The sequence below is a fragment of the Caretta caretta genome, chromosome 5 (assembly GCF_965140235.1).
Source record: "Caretta caretta isolate rCarCar2 chromosome 5, rCarCar1.hap1, whole genome shotgun sequence".
Taxonomy (NCBI): domain Eukaryota; kingdom Metazoa; phylum Chordata; order Testudines; family Cheloniidae; genus Caretta; species Caretta caretta.
This window is the reverse complement of record NC_134210.1, coordinates 22,236,924-22,255,777: the sequence shown is the minus strand read 5'-3', so window position 1 is coordinate 22,255,777 and position 18,854 is coordinate 22,236,924. Positions and strand designations below refer to the sequence as shown.

Here is an 18,854-nt window from a genome sequence, read left to right as displayed (position 1 = left end):
CTTCTCATGTGTTGCCCAAACAGTTCTTTGAAGTTCCTAGCATTTACATGGGTCATGTGCCTAGAAAAATTATATAAAATCCTACAACTCAAACAACTGCATTTTTAATACAATGACTCCACAGGCATTAAACCCAATTAAATAAAATTCATATTCAGGATACTGTAGGAAACTGCTATCTGTCACAAAAATATATTTCAATCATTATGGGCATATGGAGTAAAATTTTCTATTTCTCCATAGTTTTTAATACCAAACTAATATTTATTCGAAATGAGCTGGAGCATCCCTGAAGTTGACTATTAAAATAATTGCAGGTGAGTCATTCAGCAGGTTAGGGAGATAAGCTCTAGCATCTACTGCTTTTGAGGGCAGTAGCTCACATTTGAATGTGGAACAGCAAATAAACCTATTAAAATGTACATCCGATATGTCTACACTCAGGCTATGTCTACACTTAAAATGCTATAGCTGCACCTGAGCTGCTATAGCACTTCAGTGTAGATACACACTACAGCAACAGGAAGAGTTCTCCCATTTCTGTAGTTAATCCACCTCCCCAAGAGACAATAGCTAGGTTGACAGAAGAATTTGTCCTTTGACCTATCAACGTCCAACCATGGCTTAGGTTGGCTTAACAACAGTCACTCAGGGGGTGTGGATTTTTCACACCCCTGAGCGATGCACTTGGGTCAATCTAACTTTTTAGTGTAGACCTGACCATAGCCAGTACATCTCTAAAATATCAAGACAGAATTAAGAGCAATTTTAATCATTCATGTAAATAGCCCAGGGATAGCGTAGGAACATATATTAGAGATGAGTTACTGGTGCTCTTACACTACTGAATGGACTATTTTTTAAAAAAGTCAACTAAATGACCACAGTGGTCCCTTCTGGCCTTGAAATCTGATGGGGTTGGAGGAAGTTTCCTTACGTTGCATATCCAAAAACGATATTAGCTGTAACCTTCAGGGCATCCAAGATCAGAATGGTATCATCATACTCATTTCTATAATAAACGGAAACAAAAGTTTAGAATGTGAATCTGACAACCCAATCATGGAAGTGTTACAGTGTATGTCATAGAAAACAGATAATTTTTCTTTCTTTCTTAAATCAAGAATGAATCCACTGATGGTAAACAGAATTAGCTGCATCAACATTTTCATGAAAACAATAGACAGCCAAATATTATGCATTGACTAGATGAGGGCACCTTATATTAACTGCTGTTGAATTTGGCCACGGTCCTAGCCAGAAGTCTTTGAAACCACTGAAATCTGCCAGTCATTTTAGGCTAATGGAAACTTGATGGGTTTTCCTTTCAAAATGCAACATGAGCAAGGCTGAAATGTGAAAATCTGCCATATTTCTTACAGACATTTTTGTTTCGGCCAGTAGAATGTGACGTTTAATTGGGTTATTAATGTTGCATTAGCAATGAAGTTCACAGGCTCTGGAAACACTGTAGTGGTCATGAGGAATAATCTCTCTGGTAATAAGTCACCAGGACTAGATGAAATTGTTCACTCAAGAGTTCCGAAGGCACTCAAATGTGAAACTGCAGATCTACTAACCATGGTATGTAACCAGATGACTAGAGGACAGCTAAGTAACACCAATTTTTGAAAAAGGCTGGAGGTGATCCTGGCAGTTACAGGCCAGTAAACCTAACTTTAGTACCCGTCAAATTGGTTGAAACTATAGTAAAGAACAGAATCATCAAACACACAGATAAATCCAATATGTTGAGGAAGAATCAACACAGCCTTTGTAAAGAGAAATCATGCCTTACCAATCTATTAGAATTCTTTGAGGGTGTCATCAAAAGTGTGGACGAGGGTGATCCAGTGGCTGTGGTGCAGGACTTTTTCTGAAAGCCTTTGACAAGGTTCCTCATCAAAGGCTCTTAAGCAAACTGTGCAGTCACAGGATAAAAGGTAACTTGTTTCCTATCTTTTAACCCACGGTGGGAATAAAGAGTCACTTTTCACAATGGAGAAAAGTAAATAGCTATGTCCCCCCAGAATACATACTGGGACTATTGCTGTTCACCATATTCATAAATGAACTGGAAACGGGGGTAAATAGTGAGGTGGAAAAGTTTGCAGATGATACAAAATTACTCAAGACAGTTAAGTCCAAAGCAAACTTTGCCACCTCACTGTTTCACAAAACTGGGTGACTGGGCAGCAAAGAGGCAGATGAAATTCAATGTTGATAAACAGTAATGCATATTGGAAAACATAATCCCAACTATACATATGAAATGATGCGATTTAAATGAACTGTTACCACTCAAAAAAGATCTCCAAGTCATCATGGATAGGTCTCTGAAAACATCTGCTCAATGTGCATTGTCAATCCAAAAAAAAAAAAAAAGCTAACAGAATGTTCGGAACAATTAGGAAAGGGATCGATGAGACAGCAAATATCTTGCCACTGTGTAAATAGATGGTATACCCACACCTTGAATACTGTGTGCACTTCTGGTCACCCCATCTCAACAAAGACATAGTAGAATTGAAAGAGGTACAGAGTAAGGCAACAAAAATTATCGGGGTATGAAACAGCTTCCATATGAGGAGATATTAAAAAGTATTAGACTGTTCAGAGTAGAAAAGAGATGATGAAGGGATGGAATGTGTTAGAGGTCTATAAAATCATGAATGGTATGGAGAAAGTGAATAAGGAAGTGTTATTTACCCCTTCATGTAACACAAGAACCAGCGGTTACTCAATGACACTAATAGGCAACAGGTTTAAATCCAACATAATGAAGTACTCCTTCCTGCAATGCAGATGCAGCCATTCTAGTCATTGCCGGGGGATGTTGTAAAGGACAAAAGTATAACTGGGTTGAAAAAAATATTAGATAAGTTCATGGAGGATAGGTTCTAGCTATTCTAGCTACTAGCCAAGATGGTCACGGATACAACCCCGTGCTCTGGGTGTCCCTAAACCTTTGACTACCAGAAGCTAGGACTGGACGACAGGCAATGCATCATTGAAAATTTGCCCTATTCTGTTCATTCTTTCTGAAGCATCTGGCACTGGCCACTGTTGGAAGACAGGATACTGGGCTATATGGACCACTGGCATAACCTTGTACAGCCATTCTTATGTCCTTAATAAGAGTTCTCTGGGGGCTGACTGAAGAGAGGACTTCAAATGGAAGCTGAATTAGGTACAGGGTTTATTATTACTTTAAATGTGGAGAAAGTCAACTAAGTTTCTTTAAATTAAAATAAATCTGCTAAACCTTTCCATTTTTTAAACTTGTATATATAAAACTGTTTTTCAGGAGGCAGGAGAAAGCATCATCCAGTAACACTGGTATACAAGGAGTCAACAAAAATCTATTTGTCTTCAAAAATGTCACAAATGAAGGACTTTGCAACAGTTCCATATCATCAAAGGTTTCTACATATTAATTGAAGTGGCTCTTAACACAAAACCTTCCAGCCACAGCAGTCTTATGACGCAGTAGACAGCAGCAATCTCTGCTGACTTAAAACTCTTATCAGTTTTATCTAGCTAGTTTGATGCTTTAGTACATTTCTCTTTAACCTGTTGAGCGGATAGGTTGTATTTGTATGCAAAAATACATAATAAGCTGAATTACCATCTTCATGTTTTCACATTTTTGGAGCAGTCTCTAAGATCTCTCAGAACCCATTGGAGCTAGAAATTCTCTCCAACCTCCATCCACCTAAGTACTTACAAAAACATTTATAGCATGAAGTGCCACATGTGGTTCTAGCTTCCTCCCTATTCCCTGGAAGCAGCTGATTATTTGGTTAGCTGGTTTTGTTTGTTTTTTAAAGTATGCTCCCCCTTCTCCAGTTGTAATTTGCTGTTGCTGTGTGAACGCTAAAGAAAATAAGACAGAGTTTCACACTTTGTGTCGGAAAGTAATGAGATATGTGGTCACCCTAGCCTTCCTCACCCTCCCATGAAAAGGAAACTGATTAATCCACAGTTACAATTTACAGTAAGCATTTCAAGACTAGAAATCCTACCTTTTTCTGCACATATCCAGTAAAAACACGTTGAGCCCAGTCTCTTTTTCCTGCATCAGTTTGAGTATATTCTGCACACACAAACAGTTTGCAGACCGATAGGGATTTGGGGCATCAATCGGAACCATGAAACTGTTCCCATAGTTTTCATAGCCATGGCCAGCATAATATAATAAACCTGAAAGGAAAAAGTAGATTATATGGTATACGCACACATTGGAAAGCCACCACTGACTGCACTGGGGCCAGCATTTTACCCATTACATCTACGTTGTTTGGGAGAAATTAAACTTTTTTGCTAATCCAGGTAGAGTTTTCAATTAATATCATCAATGATTGGGCAGAAAGTCAAAATAAAAATAGGCAATTATTGACCCTACTGTGTGCAAACATAACATGAAGAGTTTGGGTAAGTAAAATTGCTTTAACACAAGACAGTAGGTACTTATGAAATAACATTGCTTTAGATTAACGATGTACTAGGGAAATATGGTCTAGATGAAATTGTTATAAGGTGGATGTACATTTGGTTTAAAAACAATACTATAAGAGTACAGTAGAACCTCAGAGGTACAAACACCTAGGGAACAAAGGTTGTTCTTAACTCTGAAATGTTTGTAACTCTGAACAAAACGTTATGGTTGTTCTTTCAAAAATTTACAACAGAACATTGGCTTAATACAGCTTTGAAACTTCACTGCGGAAGAAAATGCTGCTTTTAATCATCTTAATTTAAATGAAACAAGAACAGAAACAGTTTCCTTACCTTATGAAGTCTTTTTTTTTAAACTTTCCCATTTTTTAATAGTTTATGTTTAACACAGCACTGTACCATACAGTATTTGCTTTTTTTTTTTTTTTTTAATAAAGTCTTTACTGCCTGATCATGTACTTCCAGTTCCAAATGAGGCTTGTGGTTGATTGGTCAGTTTGTAACTGAGGTTCTACTATGGTTCTCAATGATTCACTGTCCACCTGGGAGGGTATATCTAGTGAGGTACCAGAGGGGGTCAGTCCTGTGTCAGATACTATTCAATATTTTCATTAATGATTTGGGCAACGGAGTGGAGAATATATTTAGAAAATATGCAGACACCAAACTGGGAGAGGTCATAAGCATTTTGGAGGACAGGATTAGAATTCAAAATGACCTTGACAAATTAGAGAACTGCTCTGAAATCAACAAAATGAAATTCAATAAAGACAAGTGTAAATTACTACAAGTAGAAAGGAAAAAAAAATCAAATACACAACTAGAAAATGGGGAATAACTGGCTAGTTCACAGTACTGGTGAAAAAGATCTAGGGGTTGTCATGGTTCACAAATTGGATATGCATGAACAATATATGATTCAGCTGTGAAAAAGCTTCATTTCATTTTGGTGTGAATATTAACAGATGTGTTGTATATAAGATCTGGGAGGTAAGTGTCCCGCTCCACTCGGCACTGGTGCCTCAGCTGGAGTACAGCATCCAATTGTGTTTAGGAAACTTTAGGAAAGATGTGGACAAACTGAATTGAGTCTAGAGGAGAGCAACAGAAATGGTAAAAGGTTTAGAAAACCTGATCTACGAGAAAAGATTAAAAACAGAGCATGTTAAGTCTTGAGAAAAGACAACTAAGTGGGGACCTGATAGCCCTCAAATATGTCAAGGGCTTGTTTAAAGAGGACTGTGATCTATCGTTCTCCATGCCCATGAAAGATTGGAGGAGAAGGACTTGGCTTAATATGCAGCAAGAGAAATTTAGGTTATATATCAGGAAAAGCTTTCTAACTATAAGGTTAGTTAAGGTCTGGAATAGGCCTCCAAAGGAGGCTGAGGAAGGACCTTTATTCAAGGATTTTGAGAACAGGTTGGACAAATACCTCTCAGGGATGATCTAGGTTTACTTGGTCCTGCCTCAGCGCAGAGGGCTGGACTTGATGACCTCTAAAAGTCCCTTCCAGCCCTATATTTCTATGATTCTGTCGTATAAACAAGATGCCCTTGAAGTCTGAATATAAATATTTGTAAAAATCCATTTAGCAACTAGAATTATGGCCTGTTATGGGAGTATAGCGCATAATCTATACCAGGGGTTCTCAAACTTCATTGCACCACAACCCCCTGCTGACAACAAAAATTACCTCAAGGGACCAAAGCCTGAACCCACTGGACCTGGCGGCAGCAGGATGTGTGTGCGTGCGTGTGTGTAAGCTGAAGTTCAAGGGCTGCAGCCCCTGGCAGGGGCCCTTTAACCTGATCCCCGCCACCCAGGGCTGGAGCCCTCAGCCTTCAGCTTAGGCCCCAGGTGGTGGGGCTCAGGCTTCAGCCCCAGACCCCAGCAAGTCTAACAGCAGCCCTGGCAACCCCATTAAAACAGGGTCGTGACCCACTTTGGGGTCCCGAACCACAGTTTGAGAACCACTGATCTATACAAAGGGTTAAATTGTGCATAGATGAGTTAGCAGCTGTACTAACTTGTATAATCAGCTCCTGCACATGCACATCTGCATATCTAAGTTCAGATTTCATATTAGACGGAAAGGAATAATACTGAATTACATAGCTAAAAGTTACAAACATATTTAACGTTAAAGGGATACTGTCAACTTAAAAAGACACACTTGTCTGAAAACTCCCCCACTACTATCATGAGTAACCAAAATTACTATAACTAAACGATTAGAGAAAATATATTTCTATTTTTCCAGCTTGCTTACTCTTTATATTTGGCATTACTTTGTGTATCATCAGTTTCATTGTTTCCCCCATATAGCCAGCTTCTCCATTTGTATTTGTGAAGCTTTGTTACAGCAATAGGACAGAGAAATGTTTTGAAATTTAGAAAAATGCAATTGTTACATCATAAAAACTGAGAGGATACAGGACTAGGTATCTGTTATTAAACTACTTTAACTCTTTTTAAAATAGGTCTGGTCTCTAAGTCTGTTTACAGGTTCAGAATTCATGACTGATGTGTGTGTCTCTGTGCTGGACAATTAAAAAAATTTTTTTTTCAAGTTAAATTCTTACTAGACTGATTAGGATAACACTTTAAAATAATCTTTGAATCAAATCTGTAATAAATATTCACTTATAGTACTTTAAGTCTTCAAAACATTCTATAAACATTTTACAGAGAAAATTTTATTACAGTTAAATATTTTCTTACTGCAAAAGGTTAACTTTAGTCTAAACCTTAGATTTAGCCTATTATAAATAGAAATACTTGATATCTTGCCTTGATAAGAAAACCAGTTAAATCAAATAAAAACTATTTAATCTCAGTAACAAAAACAAAAATTATGACAGTGAATATGATTTCTGCCTCTTGTAAATTTTTATGGTATATTAGTTGTTCTTTATATAACTCATGGTCACAGGCTTATATATTTTCCCACTGCCTCTTCCTGGTATTTCCTTAACTTATCTATTGCAGGATCTGGTTTTAAAAGGAACTTTAGTCAGCAGTACACTCTAGTTGCCAAGCCAGATACTGAGTTGGTGAAAGTTATTATAAGTCAATTGAGGTCAGTGGAGTTATGACAATATATGCCAGCTATGGATCTTCCTCATAGGCAGTATGACTGGGGCTCTATACAAATAAAATAAATGAATGGAATTATGAACCACCCATCATCATAAAATTTCACGTTCTGAGTGCTCAAAATAGAGTAGGTGCATTTAAAACACTGAAATCACCTATATCAAAGTCAGCTTTTATATTTAGAAAGCTAGATTTACATTTTAGTTATTGCAATAAAAGAAAAGCAACTTCAACTAAATTACAGTCCTTTGTGTTTCAGAAATACCATGAGACTGACATGGCACTTCTAAGCTAAACCAACAATTTCAATTATTTATAAGCTTCCAAGTCACACAGAGACCTTTAAAGTTGCTACATGCAATGAGCACAGCTCACAACCCAATGGAAAACTGTAAACCTAGATTCAGAGTAAAGATAAGTGCACAGAAAGCAAATACAAGACAAGTGAGAGCCTAAAAATTGTTTAAACACCACTTGAATTTTGATGCCATTCAAACCTGGCAGAAGCTCAGAGACTTATAATAGCATCACTTGATTAAAAAGCTACAATTCTAAAGGGTTTACAGTTGACATAACATCTAGTTAAAACAATCTGCAGTATAAACTAAACTAACAGTAAGACAATTATAAGATTCCTGTGGTTACAGCTGACTGGTGAGTTTTGAGAAGTTAGAAAACAACTTGAGTGCCAAGCATCTGCTTAATAGGCACTTTGCGCATGATCCTAAAGGACTTCATTCAAAGCTTACTGTATTCAAAGGGATCCTTTAAAATGCTTTGGATCTAACCCTAAATTAGTAAAAATTTTATTTATACAGGTCTAAATATGCAATAATGTACCTAGATAACCACTCACCACAGACCAGGAAATAACAACCACTGAAGTATTAGTTAAAACAGCCCATGTGTCTAATGAACAGAGTCAAACCCTTTAAAAAGAATGTTGCCCCAGATTTTTCTGCCCTATTGTGTCAGCCTAGTACCACTGTTATAGTGGCATCATCCAAACCATTCCACAGCTTACACAACCCATGCCTGTAAGCAGGAGAAAACAGCTTTAGTAATGACCCTTGGTAGTCACCCAACAACACTAAGAGCATATCATATGTAACTAGGGATGGAAACACCACAGCATTTCATTCCTCAACTCTAAATAGTCTCCAGGGGTCAACACGTATTTTACTTCAATATTGAAAATAGTACTAATGTCATACAGACATGCTCCTGAGCCTATCAACTTCCTAATCAGATACAAATTCAGGATGCCTTCAAATTTTACTTACCCTCATTCATTAGCCTATTGACTTCACTGGGACTGAAGCACATGCTAAGATGCTCTCCTGAATAGGGACATTTTCCTGAATCATGGCCTTACATTGTTTAACCACCTGAACTGATGATTATACTCCTTTGTCTAGCCAATGTTACCAGCGGTTTATAAGCACCTTTTCACACTAAACCCATTCCTACCCTAGACCAAATGGAAAGCTGAAAAAATTTCCTTGTAGAACAACTCATGGAAGTAGCTATTGCACAATATAAAACACAATCCTTGTCACCTACTCATCTAGGTTCAATTCAACATAAAAATTTTTTTAATAGATCTTTCTGGACTGCAGCTAGATTACAAGCATCAATCCCTACAGATGTGAGCACTTGCCTACTTCACATTCTCTGAACTGAAAATGTACCACCTCCCCCACCACACCCAAAAGAAATTCAGAGCCTGATATGGAAGGTGGGAATAGAAGATATAGGAGGTCTCAGCCTTCATTAGCTTGAAGAGTAATGGACCACAGCAGTCTTAGAGAGTATAAGACCACATCTGGCATTCAACCTTTGATCTTCCACTTGAACTAACAGAGCAGTACTATGAAATGATCTCTGCTGCAACACACTAACTTATGTATTTAAAAGATTTTTTTAAACTGTGCAAATTAACATACTAGAGTGAATAATTCAGTTGTGGCTGTGCTTGCGTACATATCGAAACCACATGAGAGCAACTGTTGCATAGGTGTATTTTTAAATTTTTTGTCTTTGTTTTAAATATACAGATGCATTTTACTCAGGTAAGCGTGGCATATGAATAAACTTATGTCTAAATTAATGCCTTCCTTGTTTTAGCTAGTTATATCATTCTGCAAATGCTCTCCCTGTATATGGCTGGTACCCTATGGCTAAACTATCTAGTTTAGTAACTGATCACCAATCATAGGCATTATCTACAAACTGGCTTCTAAGGCAGAACTTAAATCACTTGATTGTGTTCGTTTGTTCAATAGACTTTGCCAGTTTATTTTGGATGGTCCTATTTTAACAAATCGCTATTACGTATACACTAGTTGAAATGTTGGAAATTGAATGCTTGACATTGCTTTTACAATAAAGGTGAACACCTGGATACTTGTTGCAGCATCTGTGTGTCCAATTATATTCCTGCTTTCAGGATCACAGGGTCAATGTAAAAAGATTAGGGGACAAATTCTGCTCTTATTTGCATCAGAGTACATAAAGAGTATCTTCACTGATGTCAATGAAGTGAGTGAGTGAGATCAGAATGAGTCCCCAGATTTATGAAGTTTCTTCACTTTGAGAGCTGTTATCCATTACCAGTCATGGTAGAAAGGTTTGAATAACTGAAGAGTTAGCAATTTAATTTGTACTACTTAGCCATGGCCTGGATGCCGTATGGTATTAAAATTTGTTTACCCAAACTTTCAGCACATAAATAATCCCAGTGAAGTCAGTGCTTACAACAGCCACCGATAAGACAGTATTAACATCTTGGTCCTTGGTAGTTGTGGACCAAATTTAGGTCCTATTCTGTTTAAAGGCAGTCAGCCATTTATTAATATCGTACAAATAATCATTAGCATAGGCTTGTATTCTAACCCTGACACAGAACCAGACAGAGCTTTTTATGTAGATTAATCCTGCCAAGAACTGGATCGATCAGTACCAAAGGAAGGGTGACAGGATCAAGCATCATCTGCACTAAAATATGATGTCTACTCACGCCAGGCCTTGTTGTGATTATTGGACAAAATTACCCTAAAATCAATTGTAAAAAGTAAGCAAAAGTTTACGATGTTACAATAACCATGAAAATAGGTCAAGTTGTTTATGACACTGAATGTTAAAAACTGGTGCAAGAGAACTAGACAGAGAAACTGGATTAGTCTAAACCAAAAAGGCCCCATTGACATAATCCAAGGACTGTTGAAATTATGCTTGTTTAAAAATAGATGATGTGGAGCCAGAATGTAATGAAACAAAATTGGAGTGTTGGATATTAGGCCTAACTGGTGGACAAAATGATGAGGATAAAATGTGCCTCCCACTTTTGCTACTTTTGTTTCTAATACTTTTTTGGAGGGTGGAGGGTGATTGGGAAGGAATCTTCTTCCGCCTGCTCATCCCCCAATCTGCCAGAACAGCATCTCATCTTGATTCATCTAAAGGACTTTCTTCCTGAGAGGAAAGCCGGCTGGCCTTGGACTTGTTTGTTTACACCTGTGAGGACTGGATGTCATTACTTTATCATGTCACACAATCCTCACAAATGAAAACAAGTTCCTTAAACAAGAGGAAGGCCAGCCAGCCATTCTTTCAGGAAGAATGTTCTTTATATGAGTTGAGATGAGCTGCAGGGATGAGCTGGGGGAAGAAGATTCCTCTCTCCCCCAATGCTTTTTTTTAAAAAACAGAGTAAAGATGGGTGGCATATTTTATCCTCATTAGGTTGTCCATTTTTTGTCATAATTCCTCCTTCTTTCCCCTTCAGAACATAGAAATAGCCACTCTGGATCAGACCATATGTCCATCTAGTTCAATATACTTTCTCCGACACTGGCCAGCACCAGATACCAGGAAGGTGTAAGAACCCTGCCATAGGCAGATGTGGGATAATCTGTCCCCCAAATAGGTCTCATCCTTGTTTCTAATGTTAGATTGGCTTAAACTCTGAAGGAGAAGGTTTAATATCCCTTCCAAAACTTGTCACTAATGATGACAGCTCTGAATATTATTGATAATAAATATCCAAACCTTCCTCTTGTTGCAGAGTGCCACAGGTATTTCAAGAACTGACAATGGTTCCATTCTCATTGTGCCTTTACTAAGCATGCTGGGTTTCAAAAAACAAAAATGTTACAACAACCCTGGACAAATAAATAAGACAGAGAAAAACAGTCAGTCTGCTGTACGTTAATAGCTAGAAACATGACAGCTAAACTATGGGAGTTTATGGAGCCTTTTTTCCCCCAGGGTGAGTATATAGAAACAGTAAATTAGGGTACTTGTCAGGGAAGCCTGGCTCTAATCTCCTTATTATTAGCTATAAACCACCATCTATATGATTGCAGATGTTACCAAAGTTGCCAGGCAGCAAAGTGGGACCTGTGAGCCAATATGAGCCTCACACTCTATAAAACATACTTACAATACATCATATCCATTACATTTATATTTCAGAAATCTGGAAACATGGCTTATTGCAGAGGTTCCCAAACTTTTTGCCATCATGACTCTATTTTGATGAAATACTTCCTTCCAGGACCCAAGACAGCATGGAGGATGCCATTTTGAAGAGCAAAATGGTGTTCTCTACACACAGCATGTGAGAGGTCATGCCTCATGGGGGACACCATTTGAAGAGCAAAATGGTGTCCTCTGCACACTGTGACCTCCGACGTATGATGCATGTGAGGTCATGCTATGTAGAGCAAGAGTGCTTCCACCGCACACTTGGGATTGCCGCAACCCCATCTGCTGATGGTGTTACTCCATTTGGGTAGTGACCCAGTTTGGGAACTGCTGACTTATTGCCTCAGATACTTCGACTTGTTGAAAGGATTTGCTGTAAAAGCACTCAGAAGCTAGGAAATGCCTATGCAACTTTAATCCAGCCTCCTGTATGTATGCATATAGTAGCCTTTAATTACATGATCACATACTATGTTTTTCATAGGGTTATGAAACAAAGTGGGCAGGAACACCTTTTATCAGAGCATTTCTGCCCCAGATAGGTTTATTTTAAAATGGTAACTGGATTTCTTTCCTGTCATTGGGCAAGTAACTGGGTTAAGGATATCTGACGAGCAGCCAGCAAAAGTATTTAAGATGCAGTGGTCACAAACAGTTATTGTACTAATATCAGGATCACAGAAATCAACATTTTAAGTTATCTCCAGAGTTTTTACTAAGAAAATAGCCAGATTACTTTCAATCTTTAAAATGCATGCTGTTACATCTCTCATCTCATTTATATATGATGAGCACAATAATTCTGCATTGCATTTAATAACAAATATATTGAGGAACTAAAGTACCAAGACCACCATCACCAATTTGTTTATCAGTTCTACTTTTAGTGAACAGTGTTTGAAATGCCACATTCCTGGCAGCAAGTAGTAATTACACAGTGTCATGGTAAATATCATGAATATCTGAAACAAGGTCTAAATGGGAGTAGCAGCTGTGCCTCTTATGTTTGGAGCTGTGCCCACTAAAACGTAATAAATCACTAGCAATTTATACCCTGACAGCATATTTTATATTGCTTCTGAGACACTCATAGTTACTATCCAGAATGATCATTTAAATGATAAAGCAGTTTTATAAAGGTTTAATGATAAACTTTACTGGGAGATGCCATGCTTGGCTTCCACAGGTATCAGCTAGATGGAAAAATGAAGGTTAAACTGTATAAATGTACTTTGCAAATGCTCTGACGTGGAGCTAGTATGAACTACGTCAAAGTCTCTAGTCACTTAATTTTTTTAATTCATGTTAACAGCTAACTTAAACAGAGAGCCTTAAACAGAATAGGAGTCCATAGCTCACCCAAACACACAAGAAACAACGTAAGTATTTTACATGAGAGGCAAATGGAAGTCATACCATCAGAAAGCTGAGTGAACTTTACAGCTATAATAAACGTCCATATGATTGTGAGTCTTTGCTCTGATGTATAAATGGTGAAAGATATTTTGAATGTCAGGTCGGCCAGTCCTATCAAGCATCAGGTATCACATGAGTGTGAAAGCCACACAGAGAAATAACTTCATGTGGGCCTGGCACCCGTTTCAGTAAAATACCAGATTAAGCAGTTTCTTGGCTGAATTTAGGTAGGGGGGGAATTCTAGAGCCATTTGTATAGGACACCTAAGTTTAGCATTCTAGCCTCTGTCCTAAATCCTTATTTTAAAAGTAATTTACACAAAAACAGCTTTAAAAAAACCCAAATCTAGCTAGTCAACAGCAGACCTCTCATCACACGCTGCATCAGATAATTCAGGGTGGCCTGCTCCCTAATAAAGAAGTAAAGTTTTGGCTGAATTGATCTATTCCACTTTCAAGGTAATAGAGACAGTAACTCAGCTTCCCCCTTCAAGATGAGACTTAGGAAAGACAGATCAATTTTCCATGCCACATGCTCGTGAGAAAATTGTTGATACATTTCACCAGTATAGCTCAATCTTCATCTCTTGCCCATTATCACAGTACTGGCAATGACTCGCTTGTAAGGCAAGTTTTTAATGACAAAAAACTCCACCAGAAACTAGCATACAGTTAATTTGTGAATTAAATCACAAACCTGTCCAGGGGGGAAAGGGGAAATTTAAGCTCAATGTGACACCAGATGTGCAATATTCATCCTGTAAACTAGTTTGCACATCCATAATTTGTCAATATCCAGGGGATATCATTCTAAATTTAAACTTATTAAAGTTAGCCCTGTGTTGCAAAGTACACTTTTATCTCAATCCTGAAATAGCTTATAGTTGCCATTTTCTAACTTATTTCTCCCTGTCATTGTCCACATATTGCTCTCCCTACACAATACATGAAAATATATGAAGGGGCAAATCCTGCAGTATTTATTCAGGGAGAAGTTCCACCAGAGGTGTTCACTAACAGTTCTGTTTGAGTTCTGCCTGAATTGGGACTGTGACGAGTTCAGTCACAGAGACTCTCTTGGGACTGTCACTGGATGTGCTGAAATTACCTCTGAGCCCGTTTTCCCTGCCAACTTGGGACTCCAGAACTCTTCCTTGTCCAGCCAGACACACTAGGCTGCTGCATCACAGACCCAGGTCTGGTCCACACCCCCAAAGCTGCAGACTTTAACCAAAAACTGCTCAACAGGTTACTTGCCTCCTGCACCCAGATACCCAGTTCCCAATGGGATCTAAACCCCAAATAAATCCGTTTTACGCTGTATAAAGCTTATACAGGGTAAACTCATAAATTGTCCGCCCTCTATAACACTGATAGAGAGATATACACAGCTGTTTGCTCCCCCTGGTATTAATCACTTACTCTGGGTTCATTAATAAACAGAAGTGATTTTATTAAGTATAAAAAGTAGGATTTAAGTGGTTTCAAGTAATAATAGACAGAACAAAGAAAGTCACCAAGCAAAATAAAGCAAACACTCGCAAGTCTAAGCCTAATACATTAAGAAACTGATTACACTTAAAATCTCACCCCCAGAGATGTTCCAATAAGCTTCTTTCACAGACTAGACTCCTTCCTAGTCTGGGCCCAATCCTTTCCCCTGGTACAGTCCTTGTTAGTTCCAGCAGACATCTTAGGTGGAAAGCAGGGGTGTTCTCATGACTGGCAGCCCCCTTTGTTCTGTTCCCCCCACCCATTTTATAGCTTTGGCACAAGGCAAGGTTCTTTTGTCTCTCTGGGTCCCCACCCCTCCTTCTAAATGGAAAAGTACCAGATTTAAGATGCATTTCATTACCAGGTGACATGGTCACATGTCACTGTAAGACAGGGGTGAAAGTAAGTTGAGTGATTTACCAGTACGCTGGGGCCAGCTCTGGCCCCCGGAAGGGGCGGGGCCTAGGGTGGAAGGGGCGGGGCTGAGGGGGTCAGAGCCAGCCCCAGCCCACCCTGTAAAGTAAGTGCTCCCCCTCCTTTTCCTCTTCCTCCCCCCCACCACCAGGGTAGCAGCAGCAGCAACCTGGGGCTTTGGAGGCTATTTAAAGGGCCTGGGGCTCCCCTGCTTCTAGTGCCCCAGTCCTTTAATTAGCCGCCGGAGCCCTGGGGAAGTGGCGGGGCTCCAGCGGCTATTTAAAGGACTGGGGCAGCAGAGGCAGCTGGAGCCCCGGCCTCTTAAATAGCCCCTGGAGCCCCCGCTACTCCAGGGCTCTGGGGGCTATTTGAAGGGCCTACAGCTCCCCTGCTTCTACCGCCCTGGTCCTCTAAATAGCCCCCGCAGCAGTGGCGGTGGGGCTCTGGCGGCTATTTAAAGGGCCGGGGCGGTAGAAGCAGAGGAGCCCCGGCCCTTTAAATAGCCGCTGGAGCCCCGCAGCCACTACCCCAGGGCTCCAGCAGCGGGGCTCTGGAAGCAATTTAAAGGGCCTGAGGCTCCAGCCACTGCTGGGAGCCCCAGGCCCTTTAAATTGCCCCTTGGGCAAGCCTCATTCTTCATTACCCATGGGCTGGCCCACACATACACAGCTAAATAAACCATCCACAACCAATTGTCCTAGTCAATGGGAGCCATCAAGATTCTAAACCACCATTAATGGCCCACACTTTGCATAATTACAATAGGACCTCAGAGTTATACTTTATATTTCTAGCTTCAGATACAAGAATGATTCATATATACAAATAGGAGGAATATATTCAGTAGGTTATAATCTTTGTTATGATATCTTACAAGAGACCTTTTTCATAAAGATATTCCAGTTACATTGTATTCACACTCTTAAGCATGTTTCCATAAAACATATGGAGTGCAACGTCACAGGGACCTTAGGATTTAACATTATTTGATGAACCCTTGGCCACTTGAAGTTGCAGACAAGCAACTGCATCAGAAGTTCATGGCATATCTTTCACTAGAGTTCCCAGCTTCTTTCTCTACAATCTAACGGTGACTTATAAAGACAAATTTAGTTCGAGTTCTTTTTGTTTCTTCATTACGTATACAGAAGGGCTAATATTGTGGTGTTAGCTTTTTTTAAAAGCTTTCTCAGCTTGTTTTTCCACATTAGAAATTCAGGTTTGTCTACCCTAACCCCATATAGAGAACTACTGCAGAACTAGCAGGACAACATCACAAGTACCAAGGAAGTGAAAACCACCACAACTTGGGAGGGAGAGGAAATTTTTATTACCATCTATTTAATCTAAAAGCTTGACAAAAAGTTGGGAGAAAAGATCTGTGTTAAAGGTTCAATACCCTGCTCCATTTATAAAAACATGGATAACATTTATTTTCTCCCAGTCTTAGTCTTATTTATTTATATTGCAAGGTTTTCAGGACAGGGATTGTTTCTTAGTCTATGTACATACAGCGCCGGGCTTAACAGGGTTTCAAGTTGGGTTTAGGCTTCTAGACATTACTGTAATACAAATAAATTATTACTACCCATGTAATTTAAGGCTGAGAAAGCTCCCCCCTCCAGTTTCCTGGTTTTCCAGTGAGACCTTCAGCAAAAAAAGGAAAGACAGGACCTGTCAGTCCCAAGGTAAACAAGCAAGCAGAAAAGGAATTTATTTATATGTCTTGAAGAAGCAAAACAACTTTTTCCTCATTTGTACATCATCTTTAAGTTGTAGGAGTACAAAGTTAACAAAATATAGTGAGTGTAAAGTTGCAAATGCATGTAGCACAATGACTCAAAGGGCTCATTCGTGATTTTGTAACCAGTTAGTGGCAGATAACTAGCTGGTTACAAGTAATATTGTTTCCTCACAGCTTCTTTTCCGCCACTGCAAGTAGGTTTGTGCATTTACATCTGCTACACTACCTTACTGTATTGGTGCATTCTGGGAAACACTACACAGCGCTGACTCTTGCTTAAGTGTTTTTTTCCCTAGATCACAATTATGCATGTCCCATTACCAAAACAAGCGACACAAATGCAGCAATCTTTAGCAAATAATACATCTTTTAATATGAAAATACATAGCAGTATTTAGCAGAATACTATACATTTAGGTGTGGTTAAAAGAGGCTCAAAGATTTTATCTGTTCACTAATAAAAGCAACAATACCTTTTACTCAAAGCCACAGGATGTGTTGGCGGGTGTTTAACTCACTTCCTCCTTCCCCCCATATACATGCTATTTACAGTGAAGTCTGCTTTACTGTCAAATAGGACTTAGTGATCTGGCAGAGGTGAAAGTTAATGTCTGAGTGTTCTTGACTCAAAAAATGTTTTACTAAATTAGTTGGACAGATCATGACTTTCTTACCATACACTCCTTTGTCCAAAAGAAGTAAAAATTCATCCACTGCATTCCGCATCTCAGATTCAGTAAGATCCAGCAGAGAAACAACTTTGAAATCCAGCTGTCTCAGCAAGTTGGTCAATTCATAGACATCCACCATTGGAGCTTTCAGCTGAGGGTGATTCCAATAGCTCATGTTTCCTATTAACAGAGCTACCTTGTCAATTGCTGTAAAGAAATGAACATATTTTTATACATTTTTGAATCAAATATAAGGTGTTTTTTTAAAAAAAAATAAAGATGAGCTATTCTCAAATCTAAGTGCATGTGCAATATTTAGTATATTGTAGTATTTTGTGCTGACCATGAACAACAGATTCTCTCATTAAAACCCAGATCCTGCACTGAGAAGTGCATGACAGATTCCCAAGCTGCACAAGCATGCACACAGAATCACTGGCCTTTAAGTTAGGAAGTTAGACTCTGATCCCACAAGTGACTTTTCATACATGCAGGGGGAGTCCAGTTGACTTCGATGTGTGTATTTGGGGGAGGGGAAAGAGGGAAAGTGCACACCTTCAAAACTGCTTTGGAAGCAACTGTCTGATTTTATTTGACTATTAAATTATACCTTTTCACCTCCCCCAAAAAGATTCACAGCATCTTTATCTTTAAAACTTTTTTTGCAGCTGAAAAGCCTCCAAGGCAGAGGTGGGCAAACTACAGCTCGCGGGCCACATCTGGCCATGGGACCATCCTGCCCAGCCCTTGAGCAACCAGCGGGGAGGCTAGCCCCCAGCCCCTCCCCTGCTGTTCCCCCTCCCTCGCAGCCTCAGCTCACCACCAGCACTCTGGCCCGCCGCTCCTGCAGCACAGCACAGCAGTGTGGCTGTGAGCTCCTGCTGTTCTGAGTGGCATGGTAAGGGGTAAGGCCTGAGGAACGAGGTCCAGATGATGAACAGGGCCTAATAACATCAGCCCCACTATCAGAGGCTCGTTCACCTGCACATCTACCAATGTGATATATGCCATCATGTGCAAGCAATGCCCCTCTGCCATGTACATTGGTCAAACTGGACAGTCTCTACGTA

The 18,854-nt window shown here is 39.4% G+C and overlaps 1 protein-coding gene across 2 annotated transcripts in view; it reads right to left on the bottom strand.

Annotated features, from left to right (window-relative positions):
• The window catches only part of MALT1 (MALT1 paracaspase), a 94,622-nt gene that overhangs the window by 16,007 nt on the left and 59,761 nt on the right, over positions 1–18,854 (bottom strand). For both annotated transcript variants that reach the window (XM_048851137.2, XM_048851139.2), the window contains 3 exons: positions 17,788–17,991; positions 4,026–4,203; positions 938–1,012 (listed from right to left, as the gene is read on the bottom strand). In XM_048851137.2, the coding sequence (XP_048707094.2) occupies positions 938–1,012; positions 4,026–4,203; positions 17,788–17,991 (457 nt within the window). The remainder of the gene's footprint in view (positions 1–937; positions 1,013–4,025; positions 4,204–17,787; positions 17,992–18,854) is intronic.